General features: G+C 32.0%; 2 protein-coding genes across 7 annotated transcripts in view; one reads left to right on the forward strand and one right to left on the reverse strand.

The window, feature by feature from the left end:
- The window catches only part of LOC143049677 (uncharacterized), a 79,361-nt gene extending 69,340 nt beyond the window's left edge, over positions 1-10,021 (reverse strand). For all 6 annotated transcript variants that reach the window (XM_076223332.1, XM_076223329.1, XM_076223334.1 and 3 more), the window contains exons 1-2: positions 9,891-10,021; positions 1,312-1,491 (exon numbers count right to left, since the gene is read on the reverse strand). In XM_076223332.1, the coding sequence (XP_076079447.1) occupies positions 1,312-1,479 (168 nt within the window). In that variant the 5' untranslated portion in view covers positions 1,480-1,491; positions 9,891-10,021. The remainder of the gene's footprint in view (positions 1-1,311; positions 1,492-9,890) is intronic.
- A 4,201-nt stretch (positions 10,022-14,222) lies between these two features.
- LOC143049680 (peroxiredoxin-2-like) lies at positions 14,223-18,455 on the forward strand. The gene is made up of 6 exons (XM_076223336.1): positions 14,223-14,446; positions 15,107-15,224; positions 15,958-16,074; positions 16,966-17,088; positions 17,731-17,896; positions 18,270-18,455. The coding sequence occupies exons 1-6, from the start codon at positions 14,257-14,259 to the stop codon at positions 18,327-18,329; spliced, it is 774 nt and encodes a 257-aa protein (XP_076079451.1). The 5' UTR covers positions 14,223-14,256; the 3' UTR covers positions 18,330-18,455.
- The last annotated feature ends 270 nt before the right edge of the window (positions 18,456-18,725 follow it).

The raw sequence follows: 18,725 nt of genomic DNA on the forward strand, positions 1-18,725 counted from the left end.
TTTACAAACTACTATCATAATAAAATTAAGAAGAATGTGTCTTAGGACATAAATGCCCCCTTTCAAGCTTTACAACAAAAATGGGACGAATGGAAAGACGGAATAACAGAAAGATCAATGGTCAAAGGAAACACTTAATGCCGCCATCACAGGAGCATACAAATATTTGGGTTTAGCTCTGCACAGTACCATTTTCTGCACTAAATACACCATGAGATCACCTCTTTATACATACAAGATCATTTATTTACATATATTTGTTTGTTAAATACCGCCATATCAATTTACATAATACATAAATTAAATTCTTTTTAAAATTAATGTTCCTTTAAATCACAGCTTGGCAGCCAGATTGACAATAAAGATATTGTAGTCATTTAACTGTTATTTTATTATTCAAGACAAAATGCATTTAATAATATAAGCGAGTTTCTATGCATGGTTTATACATGTATATGCTGCAGAGATGTATAAATATTTTTTGTCAAAAACTCATTTATTCTGTCTTCTTTCAAAATTTCTAAGCGTTATATTAAATTTTATCAAATAAAATTTAAAGGTATACTGTGGATTTATTATAATTCTTCCCAACAAAATGTCATGGATTTTGTGGGTTAAGTTCTAAACCACAAATTTTAACATACAAAGTCATGATCAGGGCTCACTCTAGCAGACGACAAAGTCATGATCAGGGCTCACTCTAGCAGACAACAAAGTCATGATCAGGGCTCACTCTAGCAGACAACAAAGTCATGATCAGGGCTCACTCTAGCAGACGACAAAGTCAAATTCACGACTGTCACTTTGCTTTGCAAGACAGTCAAAAGCGAAATCTAGTCACAAATTTACTGAAGGTATTTATGAAGAATTTGGTTAAAACCAAAAATATTTAATATCAATAAATATACAATTTTTCCCCAGTGACCAAAAATCAAATTTCAATAAATGATTCTGAATAATAATATCACAAATTTGCCGCAATTTTACATCAGACATACAGCTATAAAATGTGATTATAAAATTGAGAGTGGGAACATGTATATTTTTTTTATTCTTCTGCAAACATGGAGATTTTCACGGTTATTTTTTGCCAAAATTTTGCATTCACACCATTTGCACATAATTAATTTTTTTTAAGGCAAAAACATCAATATCAAGTCGAAAACTTAATCCATAAGTGAAAAAAGCAAGGTTTACAGTACATGATGTTACAAAATCCTCTAATAATGTGTGAAAGATAGAGTCTAAGGACTTGTCTTAAAAAATACAAGGTACTCAAAAAAGGAAAGAAAGAATAAGAAAGAAAGATACCTCGTCATCTCCTTTATCTTTATCTGACAGCTCGTCATCTTCTTTCTCTCTATCTGCTTTTTTATTTTCTTCTTCTTCTATAAATGAGTCTAATTCTTTCTCTAATTCGTCATCATCATCATCATCAAAACTGGTGACTTCTATTTTTGGAGACTCTGTAGTGGTCATCCTGACTGTCTTCTAAAAAAAAAAAAAAGAACAAGATAAAAAAATTTGAAATATTGTCTGTAAACCTTTTAAAAACTATTTAGCACTAATAGACATGATTGTAAGTGTGAACTTTGTTTTACCATATATCTAAAATCAATTTCTGATGTAATTTCCAAGCACAGTTAAATAAATTGCTGATTTTATATCCACCTCAATCTAATATCCTTATGACTTTATGTTTAATACACCTTATCGCTATTTGTCCGCCATTACTGGAAATCACACAGGTTCCCGTTAAATTTTGACGTCATAAAGCAAAATATCTGACGCTACAATGGAAAAGTGATTGTTGTGTGTGTCAAAAGTTCAAGCGGCCGGGTCAGCCGGGATTAGCGATAAGGTGTACGTATTGTTGTAGGCAAGTTCCAGAGAAAAGTAACCTGTTCACTTGTGTATCCTTGTCTCTTCAGTTTATCATGTTTATAGCTACTTATTATCAATAATTTAAACATAAAAATAACCATTAATTAGTTATTGAATTCCATTAATTACAACAACAAAATAACAACAAAAATACTTATTTTAGTGAAAAACAATTATTTAATATTTCATGAAAAAAATATAACTGAATTCAAATTATCACCAGAATTTTCTTTAGAAGCTGACAGTCATATTAAGTATCTTTAGAATGGATATGACGTCTCATTTATTTTAGAGATGTACATGTACAGGAGTAATTTCATTTTTTTGGGGTACATCAGCATAAGTTGTCTAATTAGGGAGAACTAAAATCTTAGTGTTGTCCTACCTGAAATATGTTTATGTAAACCACCTGATGTAACTCATGTAAACATACATGTAAGCCCTTTATATCTATTTTTTTATTTTCTTATTGGATTAGAAGCAAAATTTATAGAACAAAACACATGTATGAGTGAATTCTTTTAACACACATGTACAACAACATCAGAGACTTTCATATCTATATTTAATATCATAATGTTATTAAGGGATTGTATGTGAAGGATGAGTCAAAAACACATATCCCAAAATGAAAATCAACTCATTAAATTTGTATGTAATGAACTAGCATGACTATAGCTTTAATCAAAACAAAAATAATAAACTCTTTAGATTTGTATTTTAAAAATATAAATCAACGCTTCCATCCAATGCAATTTCCGATTAAATAGTGATAAAGTGAAAATATCACATACAAATCAAATGACATTATCTAGTTTCCAATCGAGAAATATTACCACTAAAAAATGCATAGCGATTCGATTAATTAATTTGATGATCATTTTGTTTGTAGATCAATAAGCTATATCATGGAACATTAAGTGATGAAGGATATGAATAATTCATAGAATTATCTCACCATGTTATTGACAGAACCTTAGAAAATAATTCTCATTTGTTGTCATGTGATATACAAAACAATACAATTGTAGTACAGTATACAAAAGGTGATTCAGGTAAAAATCACTCTTACAGGTGATTTTCCACAGTGAATGCTGGTGATTCTGGGTGGTTCACTTTGAAATATCACTCTGTATTTTACATATTGGTCAGTGTTTTACCTACAAATTGTTTCAGGGAATGACTGAAAGGATGCCATATGCTGGTCAGGAATTTTGAAGATGAGGCTTATAACAGGGCATTTCAAGTTTTAAAGGGTGCAGGTCTAATTTTAACATCATTCTAAAAATAAAATGATGCAATGATATCATAAATCAAGGGAATCTCTTTAATTTGACTATTGTCATTCATGGAGTTGAAATGATAAATAGTATATTCATTGATATTTGCTAACTGAAATGTATGGATAATTGGATAACAACTGCCATTGTCATTAATAACAATCAATGATCATTTTGGTTATTCTATAATTAGATAAATATAATAAGCAATATAATCAGCCTGGCCACAATTCCTTTATACATGGAAATGAAGGAAGGAAATACTTTCGATTACACCATGTATAGACGCTGAATTTTGTCATGGTGAAAGTTCCTCCATTGTTAAATTTCATCCATGGAGATCTCTGAATGGTACAACTATCTCCCAAAGATTTATTGATGTGGTGATTGCCAATGAGAAAACTATCCCCCGGAGACCAATGGATGTGGATATAAAGTATAGGTCACAGTAAGGCTTATCTTTCAGCAAAAATTATACCTTATAATGAAGTTAACACTTTTAAAAGTGTTTAAACTAGAGGCTCTAAAGAGCCTGTGTCGCTCACCTTGGTCTTTGTGCATATTAAACAAAGAACACATTACAAAATTGTGTTTTGGTGTTGGTGATGTGTTTGTAGATCTTACTTCACTGGACATTCTTGCTGCTTAAAGTTATCTCTATCTATAATTAATTTGGCCCAGAAGTGACAGTTGAAAATAATTTGTAAAAATTTACACAAAAATTTACAAAACTTACAAAAATTGACTATAAAGGGCAATAACTCCTTAATGGGTCAATTGACCATTTTGGTCATGTTGACTTATTTGTAGTTCTTACTTTGCTGTACATTATTGCTGTTTACAGTTTATCTCTATCTATAATAATATTCAAGATAATAACCAAAAGCTGCAAAATTTTCTTAAAATTACAATTCAGGGGCAGCAACACAACAAAAAGATAGATCTTGACCTAATGAACATTTTTTTCCACAGCATATTTGCTCCTAATGCTTTGGTTTCAGAGATATAAACCAAAAACTACATTTTACCCTATGTACTATTTTTAGTCATCTTGGTTCATGGGCGGGGTCATCGGACACATTTTTCAAACTAGATACCCCATTAATGATTGTGGCAGAGTTTGGTTAAATTTCGCCCAGTAGTTTCAGAGGAGAAGATAACTCCTTAAGGGGTCACTTGACAATTTTGGTCATGTTGACTTATTTGTAGATCTTACTTTGCTGTATATTATTGCTATTTACAGTTTATCTCTATCTATAATAATATTCAAGAGAATAACCAAACACTGCAAAATTTCCTTAAAATGTCTAATTCAGGAGCAGCAACCCAACAACAGGTTGTCTGATTTGTCTGAAAATTTCAGGGCAGATAGATCTTGACCTGATAAACAACCGGTCAGATTTGCTCTAAATGCTTTGGTTTCAAAGATATAAGCCAAAATCAACATTTATCCCTATGTTCTATTTTTAGCCATGACAGCCATCTTGGTTGGTTGGCCGGGTCACCGGACACATTTTTTAAACTAGATACCCTAGTGAAGATTGTGGCCAAGTTTGGTCCAGTAGTTTCATAGGAGAAGATTTTTGTAAAAGTTAACGACAACGGATGAAGGAAGACGATGAACGCCAAGTGATGAGAAAAGCTCACTTGGCCCTGTGGGCCAGGTGAGCTAAAATGTAATAACTATTTTCACCAGATGTCCTTCAAATTAAAGACTAGATTAGAGTGTTGTTCCGATGATCGGAATAAGTCGAAAATCAGTTGGTTGGGCCTGGCGATGTCAATAATCGATTGGGATTTTGTTAAATCAATTGTCGTTATAGTTTCCGTACTTTTAGCTTATCAACTTTCGGTCCGTTTGCGGTTTGCATTTTATATGCGCAGTCAAACAAATAATAACAAAAAATATTAGTCGATGACAATAACAATGTCAAACGTCCTATAATTAAAAGACATAACCAATTTCCTTCTTTATAAATGTGACAAAAGCATTGACTATAAATATATACAGATTGATGGAATGTTATCTAAAATTAATAACTTTGTATGAAATACTTTCTTTCAATACCGGAACTTGTTACTTGAGAGTGTTGCAAATTGCCTTTTATTAATATTTTATCCATTTGTAGCGTCAAAAACGTCATATTCCTTTCCAAATTGCTTGTCAAACATTGTTTATTTTTGAAATTTTTCCGCTATTGAAAAATATAAAAATCACAAATCGGATACAGTTCAACTATGTAATAATTCCGCATTTGCAATTATAAGTTCAGACGCACCAATTACACAATTGACAGAAAAATAATGATCACAAAAGTGAAAAAAAGCATTCTACACGAATTAAAAGACATTGGCTTAATCCCCTTTGTTTACTGTTTATATTTCAATGCAAATGCATTGTTTTATTTTTTTCTGTTAATTTTAAATTTCTTAAAGTTAAAAACTTTATATATCGTTTCTTAATTAGAAGCATTCAAATGTATATATATGTACAGCTATGTTATTGAAATTGTAATGTGAGTTACACCATTGAAATTTAGAAATGTAAGTGTCACTGTTGGTAATCAATGTTGTAATTATGAGATAAAATATGTTCAATCTGAATCTTGATCCTTATTAATTCATTGTTTTAATTGCTAAATAAAATATGAAAAGGAAACAAAAGATCAAATATGAATATATAAACTCTGCAATGATATGGAATATACACATTAGACATGTACAATGAGACTAAATGCAGGATTTCATTTGAAAAAAAAAGGGCAAGGTATTATGATGCGATTATAATTGATAGTCGGTTGGTTGCTGTCAACCGATTGTAATAGATAATCGGTTGGTAATTTCAACAGATTATCCAACACTACTAGATTAAGCCCTTATCAGACCTTCTCCTTTATTTTGTGGAAAGTCAGAATGTAATATAAACATACACTCTTGAGAACTGGAAATGAAAAAAAAGATACACTCTTTAAAAAGTGGTTTCTTTGAAATATCAAACAAACAATCTGTTAAGTCAATGTTTTCCCCACGTTTCAAAAGAAATTTATTTGCTTATAAATGAAAGAACTACTGTTCAATCAACTTGGTAAAAATGGGAAATTGATTATGACACAAGTAATTAAAGAAACTGTTGTGAACTTGGGTGTCTAGATGACTCAATTTGGCATTAAAATTAGAAATATCATATCATAGGGAACTTGTGTACTAAATTTCAAGTTGATTGGACTTCAACTTCATCAAGAACTACCTTGATCAAAAACTTTAACCTGAAGCGGGACAGATGGACGAACAAACACATAGACCAGAAAACAAAATGCCCTTCTACTATCGTTAAGTTGGGCATAAAATTGATTTGGCTCACAATGTTTATCAATACGGTGGTGTATACTTTAGGCATTAATCTAGCATAACCCCAACTTGGTGAAGTTCTTTATCATAATTGAATTTTTTTTTTTTTTTTTTTAAATGTATATGTAGTATAGTATTAACTTTATAAATTAAGTTAGGTCTTGTAATGCACATGCTTAATTGTATTTTTTGGGCAAAATGTTCTAATTAACTATAATAGACAATTTTACACTGCAAATTGGTCCGCCACTACTTAAAACCACACAAGTGAAGTTCCTACTGTATATCTCTTTCTTTTTAAAACATTTGTTGTCAAAATGAAAAAAAAATATTGTTGCATGACAATCACATCAGAACATTTATTTCAGAGACATATCTACAAAATGTAGAGACAATTCAGCTAAAATGCATAAAAGGCTAAATGTTTCTATACTTGGCTTTCCACATGCACCCTACAAAATGAAAATTACAAAACCTTAGTTTAATCCATGGATATCTCAGTAAAATTTGGATGAACTTTTTTAAATGTTTAAAATTTATTAGTAATTTCCCTGAAGCTTAAATTGTTTCTGAAGGAGGCATAAATGATAGAAGGGTCAATACCACTAATGACTATCATGACTATAGGCCTGAAAAACCTTGAACAGAAAAATATTTATCTCTTTCATGTCTTTTGGTTTTCGTTTCTTTTTGTAAACATCAAAAGTAAAAACATGAGATATATAAAGGACACAGACACTTGTTTCTGTTAATTGTAGGTTTACTATATACACTCGTATGAAAATTCACATGGTCAAGATACGTGTAGCTAATGAAAGTGTTTTATTGTTTTTATTCCATAGATATTACCAACATTCCCTTGCATTTCTAATGAATAAACACTCATCATTCTGTCTGTAATTGATTAAATTGAGACAAAACATGTTTCACGTACCTAGAGAATACCCTTCAAACTGAATAACACACTTGACTTGTGATGAAAGTGGATATCAAATACCCTTACACCTTATCGCTTTTATCCGCCATAACTGGACATCAAACAGGTTCCCGAAAAATTTTGACGACATAATACAAAATATCTGAAGCCACAATGGAAAAGTGATTGTTGTAGGACGTCAAGGGTGCAGGTCGTTTCGTAACTAGTTGATTGTAACTTACTAGGTCGTTTCGTACCTGAGGCGTTTTGTAACCTTATATCAATATATAATAATAATATGAGTCGTACATTTAGGTTACTTAAAAAATAATAAAAAGACCTATTGATGTACATACATATATCTATATTCGTTTATTAAATAATTGATTGCACATAATTTTACACTTTACAAGTACAGTTTTGCACACATGCGAATAGAACAGAAGAATTTAAATTGTCCATCATCATTTAGATGTACCCTGTCTTTATCAAAATATTTAGTCTTCTGCCACGTGCTTTGATGTCTCCAATACTTGACACCACTCATCTTTATGATGCTGAGTTCTTTATTAATCTTCTTTTTTTCTATCATAAGTTGTTTCTTTCATGTTTCTTGTTTTTAGTCTGACGATATTGGAGCCTATTACTACAGAAGGAACACCTAAGCGCTTGACATATTTTGCGAGTTGTACAATCTCTGAGGTGGTGTGTGATGAAAAAAACAAAAAAACTTTAACTCCGCCAATGCCAGTCCCCAGCACGGGTGAAAAAGGAGGAGGGTAATGCAATTGCGTGTAAAAGTGAGAAAAAAATAAACAATAATTATTTTTAGGTCGTGTGCCATTAACCAACTTCATTATTTTTCACCTACTATAATTACTTTTTATTACCAGGGCTCACACTACTTCAGAATTATAGGGAGAAGTGACTTCTTTTTTTGAAACTGATAGGGAGAAGTGGTGAGATTTGAAAGAGAAGTGCTCATTCGCACGGTGCGCTACAATGTTTGGATTTTACAATAGTATAAAGGGCCATATATGTAAATAATGTTCTTTTTATATTGTTCAATTCATATCTGAGTAAAAAATTACAATTAAAGTAACATTTGAAATTAAAAGTTGTTTAAGTTTTACTAAGGTTCTTGTGAGAAACTACCAAGTAAATATCTAGCACTAAAAGAAAATAATTTTTATTTTAAAAAAAGTAAAGAAATAATTATAATACGTATATCAATTACAATTTAATTAAAAATTATCTTGTGTATGAAATTCAGTGTTTCTCATATATAAAATATAAAAGTTATTAAGCTGGACCAAAATATATTGATATTAGTATAATAGTCTCAGAGTTAAGCAACTTTAATCAATAGTTTGAAACAATCCATAAAAATATATAGGGAATTATATACACCAATCAATTAGATGTAACCAAAAGTCTCTTAATACGTGTAGAATGCGTAATTTTTCCCTTTGGGATCAATACTCCTCTGTCAGCTGTTTCATCCGTACGTCCGTAGTAATTATTGTAAAAGTACGGATTTCGGTCATAGCTGGTCCGGTTCAGATCCGTAGTTTAGAAATCGGTCAATGGCGGTCGTATTTTTATCAAATAACCTGCTACACACTGCGAAGACAATGCTTCAACCTCTTTTCTAAAGATAATTAATCGTTTATGTCTGAATTTCTTTAATTATCAATAAAAAATTGATGTTTCATCAACTTGGTAAAATTTGAAAATGTCCGATGACGGAAGCAACTGAAAGCGAGTATCGTCAAGAACAGGGCGACTTGTTTTCGCTTTTGGGGGTCGGGGAAAGCGAAGTGACGGTCGAGAAAGCGACTTCTTCGCCCAAGTCGCCTGGTAGCGTGAGCCCTGTATTACCTGTCATTAGTTGTCATAAAACATTAAAGCTGTGACCGAGCGTATTTACCAAGTAGCCAATAATTAAAAAGATTTAAGAAAGTTTTAAATTAAAAAACATTACAATATTGTTATTATTAGATGAAAAATTTGATCATTTATAAATAATAACTTTAACTGTTTCATTTAAACTATTTGATTTAAACTAACATTTTATAACTATATATAATTACACCAGGTACGAAACGTCTCGGTTACTAATCAGCGTAGTAACGAATCGACCAGGTTATAAAGCAACATGTATTTGATGTCAGCACCGTCTTCATAATATAAATAGAATAACAATAAATTTTGCCTGCAGCCTGGTCTTATTTCTGTGGCAATAAGTTCCCTTATGATTAGTGTTATTTTTGATCAGAATAGACTTGTACATGTATCTCACGGAGCTGGCATGTACAGATGTAAGCTGTAAGGTAAACACAAATAAGAAGCTGAACACGCACATGCTAGTTGTCAAGTAAGAACGAATCAATATTGCCCTTTATTGCGACATTTTAACCACAAAATGTTTATGTGTTGTATATAAATGGGTAGTGTATTACCTGTTTTATGTCATGAATTCATCGGTTTAGTCAATAAAATGTAAATAAACGGAAATAACTTTGAAGCGGATACGCTTATGTTGTTTGGACGGCGATACCTTGGTAATGTTCACTTCCTCTAAATCAAGCCACAGTTTCGAACTCATACTTTATTGTTGTTTTCTCATACTTCTACTTAAGCGAAAATAAAAATACAATATCATTGACGAAAAAATATAAATAAAAGCAACTTTCTGAAAAATATTACCGATATATTTATTCGAAAATACCAGCAGGTGCTTCGTTAGCTTTGTATGATAGATATTGTGATAAAGTGTTCATTTACCAAATCAGACCAACCATGAGAAAAGAAAAGCAACACGTGATTTTTATATTTCGTTCTATATAAATGAAATAGTTGATGGTTTTTTTTTGGTGGTGATCAGATGATTAATTCCTTACGTCATAACTAAAACCCCTTTCCCTTTTCATGAATGTGACCTACAGAATTAGACTATTTACCGGGTTTGTAATAACATAAGCAACACGACAGGTGCCACATGTGGAGCAGGATCTGCTTACCCTTCCGTATCACCTGAGATAACCCCCAGTTTTTATTGGGCTTCGTATTGCTTAGTCTTCAGTTTTCTATGTTGCTTCATATGTATTATTATTATTATTTGTCTGTTTGACTTTTTACGTTTTTAGCCATGGCGTTATCCGTTTATTTTCTATCTATGAGTTTGACTTTCCTTCTTGTATCTCCCCCCCCCCCCCTCTTCTTTAATGTTAGTAATGTATAACTGCATGAACACTTATATTAACAAAGTGAATTTGGTATTATTTTTATATGTTTGAAAATTATGACTTTTGTTTATAAATATATAGCTTTGGCACATGTGCTTGGCTTTGATTTACCCTAAATACCTTGATATAACACAAGGTACTTAGGGAGCTACCATTTGATTTTTATGGGGGGGGGGGGGCAAGAATGAAATTTGAAAAAAATAGGCAGGACAGGAGTTTTGAGTAAAAAAAAAGGCAGGATGAGACACTTTGCAAAAAAAAAAAGGCAGGATGACAATTTAGGTAAAAAAAGTCAGGATAAACTAATAAAAAAAAATGAAGGACCGAATAGAGTGAAAAATAAAAAGGCAGGACAAAGATTACAACTAAAAAAAATGCAGGACAAAATTTTTCATTCTAGCCCCCCATAAAAATCAAATGGTAGCTCCCTTAACTTGCGTATTTGAAAAAAATGTCCTGAACTTCCGTTATATTTTGATTATCGGTTCTCTCCCCCATTTTTCGTAAACCCAGGAATATATATTTAATCAGAAGTCCATTACCATTACTAGTATAAATGGACTTCTGATATAATTCATTGACTGCTCCGTGGTTAATCTAAATTGATTGATTTTATATTAGATATACTGTTTCCAGCCTTTAGTTGTTAATTTCTATGCAATTTGGTCTCTTGTGGAGAGATATCCCATTAGCAATCATACCACACCTTCTTATGTTTATAAGTTTAACCTCAGCTATAAGGACTTTTAGATCTCCTTAATTATGTCAAATATTTTTTTAATGTGACCATTTGCAACCGTTTGAAGTTAAGCATTGTGTACTTCTAAGAAGTTCTTATCACATCGATTATAAAAAAGCAAAGGTTAGTGTTATCTGCAATCCGCTTCTAACTAACTTTCAAATACTATGTATGCCTTTAAGTTATAAAAGGTATATAAAATAAATGATAAATAAATTTTCTGGTTCTTTTTGCTTGTGTATTTGGTATATAAATCTAATTACGTGTTTGGAAATCCTGAACTAGTTTTGTTTGTAAAGTCTGTGTTACATTTGTGGTGTCGTACTTGAAACGACCACACTTGTTGGGTCGGGCTATTTACATTTGGTCCGTCGGTCTGTCTGTCCCTTTATTTATTGTTTACCTCAAGGTTTATTGGAAGTGTTTTTAGTTTTACTCTAACCCATATAGATCTATAATATAGAATTAGCGTGGGATGGTACTTCATATTTGAGCAATAAAAATAACTAGACATACTTATATAGGTGCAGTATATTTCTGGACCACTACCCAAACTATAGTGTTGGGACTGTGATTTCTCTAGTAAATTGGTATTATCAGATCCTTGTATATTTGGTAACGGTCCAGATTGTCATTCCAGTTGTTCATTTAGTCTGACACTAGGATAGCATGACTGCGGTCTAGGTCAAAGGTTAGGATCTGGTTGGCCCTCGGAGTAGTCTAGACCTTCTTTATTTACCATTGGTGATAGAATCCAGAAGTCACACTTAACTGAGACTTGGAGAGTACTGAACTTCAGACATCTTGTTTGAAAATTATGACTTTTGTTTATAAATATACAGCTTTGGCACATGTGCTTGGCTTTGATTTACTCTAAATACCTTGATATAACACAAGGTACTTAACCTGCGTATTTAAAAAAAAAAATGTCCTGAACTTCCGTTATATTTTGATTATCGGTTCTCTCCCCCATATTTCGTAAACCCAGGAATATATATTTAATCAGAAGTCCATTACCATTACTAGTATAAATGGACTTCTGATATAATTCATTGACTGCTCCATAGTTAATTTAAATTGATTGATTTTATATTAGATATACTGTTCCCAGCCTTTAGTTGTTAATTTCTATGCCATTTGGTCTCTTGTGGAGAGATATCCCATTAGCAATCATACCACACCTTCTTATGATTATAAGCTTAACCTCAGCTATAAGGACTTTTAGATCTCCTTAATTATGTCAAATATTTTTTTAATGTGACCATTTGCAACCGTTTGAAGTTAAGCATTGTGTACTTCTAAGAAGTTCTTATCACATCGATTATAAAAAAGCAAAGTTTAGTGTTATCTGCAATCAGCTTCTAACTAACTTTCAAATACTATGTATGCCTTTAAGTTTTAAAAGGTATATAAAATAAATGATAAATAAATTTTCTGGTTCTTTTTGCTTGTGTATTTGGTATATAAATCTAATTACGTGTTTGGAAATCCTGAACTACCCCTGTGGTGTCGTACTTGAAACGACCACACTTGTTGGGTCGGGCTATTTCACATTTGGTCCGTCGGTCTGTCTGTCCCTTTATTTATTGTTTACCTCAAGGTTTATTGGAAGTGTTTTTAGTTTTACTCTAACCCATATAGATCTATAATATAGAATTAGCGTGGGATGGTACTTCATATTTGAGCAATAAAAATAACTAGACATACTTATATAGGTGCAGTATATTTCTGGACCACTACCCAAACTATAGTGTTGGGACTGTGATTTCTCTAGTAAATTGGTATTATCAGATCCTTGTATATTTGGTAACGGTCCAGATTGTCATTCCAGTTGTTCATTTAGTCTGACACTAGGATAGCATGACTGCGGTCTAGGTCAAAGGTTAGGATCTGGTTGGCCCTCGGAGTAGTCTAGACCTTCTTTATTTACCATTGGTGATAGAATCCAGAAGTCACACTTAACTGAGACTTGGAGAGTACTGAACTTCAGACATCTTGTTCCAGAACACATGTTTAAATAAATTATAATCTGGTGGCATAGACTGGTAAAAATTATACCTAATAAAACTCTTAATATATTCTAGACGGGCATCACTTTAATAGAAGTCCTAGAGCGAAAGCATAGGCCGAAAATTACCCTCGAGATAGATTAAATAAAAAATTAGGTTCTGTCTAGTTTATATAAAGTTTCGGTTAAGGTCGCATAGACAGTACCCCAGTTTCGTTTCAATATACAACAAATATCTTTAATATAAATTAAAAGTATGATTGCTACGTTTTCAACATGGCCGGAGTGGTACACGGTCGTAACGACAAAGGCCGAATCAACCAAGTCCCAACTGGATCTATTGCCGAAACGTCCTGTTTCTTATGATTGTGGATTTTTCGTTTTGAATTTTCCTCGGAGTTCAGTATTTTTGTGAATTTACTTTTTATGCTTTACAGAAATTATAGTGTGTGAAAATTTACAATAAGCGAATATATAACATGTAATTAGTCAATTTCCCTGCAATCAGACCTCATTGTGAAAACGTTTCTGGTAATTTTTTAAACAATATAAGCCTTATAAACCGTGATTTGCAAGTGAAATATTCTCAGTTTGTTTGTTTATGGTTACTTTTTTATATATTGAAATTATATAAAAATTGTGTTTCGTTTCCTTTTGAGATATTGCAAGAGGTATTCTATAATTTATTTGATCAAGGCATGGGTGCACAGTTGGTACACATGATTGTCCGATAATGTCTCAAATTAACACTTTAAACTGAGCTGTTCTAGTGTTATCACTGAGTCTGAGGTAAAATCTAGAGAGATCATCATAACGGAAGTCTACGTTGCAAAATGGTACATGTGTTTTCAGTTGTCTGCTTCTCCCTCTTTGTCGGTGTTTTGCCAGTTTCCTCAGCCGATGACGGACAGTGCTACACATTTGGTGGTGACAGGCAATGTTATGCATCTCCAGGAGGGCATGTCTATCCACAGGAAACTCGCAGAACGTCAGGACACGCAATTCAGTGGAGTCAAGCTGTCAGTATGTTTCACCTTAAATGAAAAATTATTCAATTGATTAATATAAAAACAAAACTTACACTCAAGACACAGAATCCCATTTGGGTTCGATAATAAATACAATATAAGATAAGCACAAGTTCATAAAGTTAAATATACCAATTTGGGATAAACTTCCAAGTACTGAGTACATCCATAAGGGAGGGGGGATAGGACCTTTATCAGGACTCCGGGTCGGGTGTTTTTATGCTCGGGATTTCGGGATTGACACTTTCGGGATCCGGGAATATCTTTATTCCAATTTTGGGACCTCAGGATTTCGTTTTTTTAAGCCCAGGATTTGGGGATTTCATGTTTTTAAGCCCTGGATTTCGGGAACAGGACCCCTCCTATCCCCCCTCATAAGGCATAACCATGATTACATGCAGTCTTTTATCATTAATGTCATATTTTATTAAAATATCGAAATTAATTACATGTCATGCTTATTATAATCAACATTAATATATCAAGATGAACATGAGGAAAGTTGAAGAAATGATACACTAAATGGTTACCACGGGGATATGAAGTGTAAACTCCATCCATGGACAGATTAAATTGTCAAAATTAAACTAAAGTTAAGGGAAGACGCATACACTAAGAGTATTCACTGGTATACATGTCATTTTGTTTATTTCAGTTTCAAAGCCAGCTCCTGATTGGAATGGTACAGCTGTGATTGATGGAGCATTTAAGGATATCAGACTAGTAGATTTCAAAGGAAAATGGCTGGTATTCTTCTTTTATCCTCTTGATTTGTAAGTAGCACTTTGTAGTGAACTTCTGGTAACAAAAGGTATTTACTACTGTCATGAATGTTGTCATACAACATGTAGAACACTAGTTATATTTGAAATAAAAATACCTACTTACCTGTTAATTGAAGAAGAAGAAACATGTGATAATTATATATTTGTTTTATTATGTTTTATGTTGTTAGAACTTGAATCACTTGAATAAACAAACAAACAAATATTTTATTGCTAATCAAAGTGCCCACAAGGAGCAAATCAAAATTAATACAGTATGAATTAAGACACAATGTTATGATCAACATGATTAACAAGCAGAAGTACTTTTATTTATTTTCTTCAACATGTCAACATCAGATGATCCAAGAGCATTGTACTTGATCAGTGATCCAAAAATACAGTAATACATGTACTATAACCATGATAACAGATTTATTTAAAAAAAAAATCAAAATATTTAATTTGATTAAACTTAAAGCACATATTACATGTATGATAATTTGTGTTATCCAAGTGTACAACATACATGATGTATTCAACATGTTCAACATGACAAATAATGTAAATTAAAAAATACATAAAAAGAGAAAAGAAAATGAATGTCAACAATCATCCAAAGTAGTAAGTCAAAGTTGTCTTCATAAGGTGTATGGTTTTAAAGAAAATTTGATCATTAATATATTTGACTGTATAGTACAAAATTGTTATGCATTTTAAATATTTATTTTTATTTTTACAGCACATTTGTTTGTCCAACAGAAATTATTGCGTTTAGTGACAGGGCTAAAGAGTTTGAGAAGATAAACACTCAGGTCATTGCATGTTCTGTAGACTCACAATTTACTCATTTAGCTTGGTAAGTTAAAACATCATTGTTTGTGAATGAACTGATTTTTTTCATACCTCTTTTTGATATTAGTCTATTTTTCATTCCCTTGCAAGAAAAACTGATAAAGAATTATAATACATGTATCTATACATCTGTTATTATGTATTGTCCACTCCTCACAAACTTGCTTGTACCATAAATACAGTCTTGCATCATCAGTGGCGGATCCAGAACTTTTCCTAAGGGGGGGCCCGCTGACTGACCTAAGGGGGGGCCCGCTCCAGTCATGCTCAATGATTCCCAATATAATCAACCAAATTTTTCCCCCGAAAGGGGGGCCCCCTGGATCTGCCTATGATCATATTCCCTATGTGAAGATAAGGAGAGCTTGATTCTTCTAGAGGTTAAATGTCAATTTTAAAAAATCAAAAAATCAAAGGTTTCGCTGTATGTACAATGATCATGATGATGTACTTTATTTGTATACACAATGTATATACATTGTATTACCACTTTTTTATTAGAGGGTAAACAGAAACCTCTGCTTTTAATTTTTAGGAATTTTCAGTCCCATAAGTTTTATTTAGAACACTGAAAAGCTAGCGATATGGGTGTGTCCCTATCATCAGTGGGTTTACTTACAAGAAGACAATACATTGCTGTTGTATATGAATTAAACCTTTAAAAACCGAAATTTCAAGGCAGAATCATGTAGTAACATAAATACACCTCTGCAATAACAGTAAGTAAACTGGATCCCTGTCATCTGCAATAACAGTAAGTAAACTGGATCCCTGTCATCTGCAATAACAATAAGTAAACTGGATCCCTGTCATCTGCAAACCATTGGATGTAACATCTGGTTTATATTGGATAAAATTGACAAAATTTTCCCTCTTAATATTTATGTAATTTCAGGATAAGTAAGGCTAGAAACGAGGGAGGACTAGGACCAATCAAAATTCCTCTTTTGTCTGACATCACACATGAAATCTCCAAAGCGTATGGTGTATTCTTACAAGATTTAGGACATAGTTTAAGGTAAAAACTTTTGTCCTAATTTTATCATAATTATTATGTTTATTAGCTTTCACTACTTCAAAACAAATGATTGTAGAATAAATCATCTGAGAATTCAAATATAAAAAAATATTAAACAAGTGACCAAACAACACAAAGTATAATTCTTGATTCCCCCAAAAAAGCATGAAAAAGGAGACGTAGTATGATTGCCAATGAGACAATTACTCATTAGAGACAAGGATGTGGATGTATTTAACTATGGTCACTGTAGGCTTTTAACAATGAGAAAAACAATATTTGATAAAAAAAAAGAAAAAAGCAATAAAATGCCTGACATGATGAAATATGAAAAAAAAAGAAAAGAGGAAAACAACTGCCTGATTTTAACCTATACAACAAATGACTACGCAATATTGAGAAGACGGGATAAAACGACAACAACTGGATTACAGTTTCTTGACTTGTGAAATGCATGTAAAGAATGTGTCAGGATTAAACAGGCTTTGTGTGCTACATTAAAATTACATTTCAAATGTCACATTGCAAATATTTGATACGCATTCACATGTATTATATACATTTTTTAACCCATGTTTCACTTGATCATTCATTTTGTTCACTATTGTATTATTCTGAACCATTTTTGTGTGATATTTTCAGAGGTTTGTTCATCATTGATCCTAAAGGGATATTACGACAGATCACAATGAATGATCTCCCTGTGGGTAGATCTGTTGACGAGACATTGAGATTAGTACAGGCCTTCCAGTATACAGACAAGCATGGAGAAGTATGCCCAGCTGGGTGGAAACCAGGCAGTGATACGGTATGTAGTATTGTCAATTCTGATAAGTTTGAAAAAATATGTTTTTTTCTGGTCAAAAGAACTATCACTCATACCACAACTTCTTTTTCATATCATATTTAGTCTCTGTTAAAGACTTTTTTTGGTTATATATAATATATATTTTGACAATACAAAATTATGCCTTTTAGCATTAAACTGATTTCATTCTGATTTATTTTGGTGGTTTCCAATTTGAGAAAGTAATGCTCTTTTTATGTTAATTATTTGTTAGGGTTTATTCTGTTAGTTATTTCTATACATAACGTAATAGAAATTAAACCCATTACAATAATTTCTGTATTTAATAGTACATAAGAAAAGGATGATTTGATCATTGTTTTTCTATTTTCAGATCATTCCAGACCCTAAGGAAGCTCAGAAGTATTTCAGTAAACAGAAGAATTCAGACTAGAAATCATCTTCAAAGTTCAGATTACAAAGGCACAAGGAATTCTTCTCTGTTATATTTAAATTACAATTAATATTTTCTTATCCAGTGCAATAATCTATTTTTATATTACTGACTTTTGACTAGATGTTATGAAAAAAGACCATTGCTAAAGGTACATCTCAACCTAGTTGTTTTATCAATGAATGTAAAAAAAGGGCTGTTCTATTGAATATTCCATTTCTACCTTCCCACATTTATCAGATTTTCTTTCATTTTATTGGTATCAGTTGTTATATAAGGAATAAAACTTATTTTTAAGCATAATAAATTATTAGAAGGGGGGCTATTCTATCTGTTTGGCTTCAACAGATTTCAGAATGGTTTATTAACCCATTTGCTCTGTTAAGTGTTAAGTTA

Source organism: Mytilus galloprovincialis, chromosome 10 (genome assembly GCF_965363235.1).
Source record: "Mytilus galloprovincialis chromosome 10, xbMytGall1.hap1.1, whole genome shotgun sequence".
NCBI lineage: Eukaryota > Metazoa > Mollusca > Bivalvia > Mytilida > Mytilidae > Mytilus > Mytilus galloprovincialis.

Coding starts and splice junctions, on each gene's coding strand:
- LOC143049680 (XM_076223336.1), top strand. CDS start 14,257: ATGGTACATGTGTTTTCAGTTGTCTGCTTCTCCCTCTTTGTCGGTGTT. Junction 14,447..15,106: donor TCAGTGGAGTCAAGCTGTCA/GTATGTTTCACC, acceptor TGTTTATTTCAG/TTTCAAAGCCAGCTCCTGAT. Junction 15,225..15,957: donor TTCTTTTATCCTCTTGATTT/GTAAGTAGCACT, acceptor TTATTTTTACAG/CACATTTGTTTGTCCAACAG.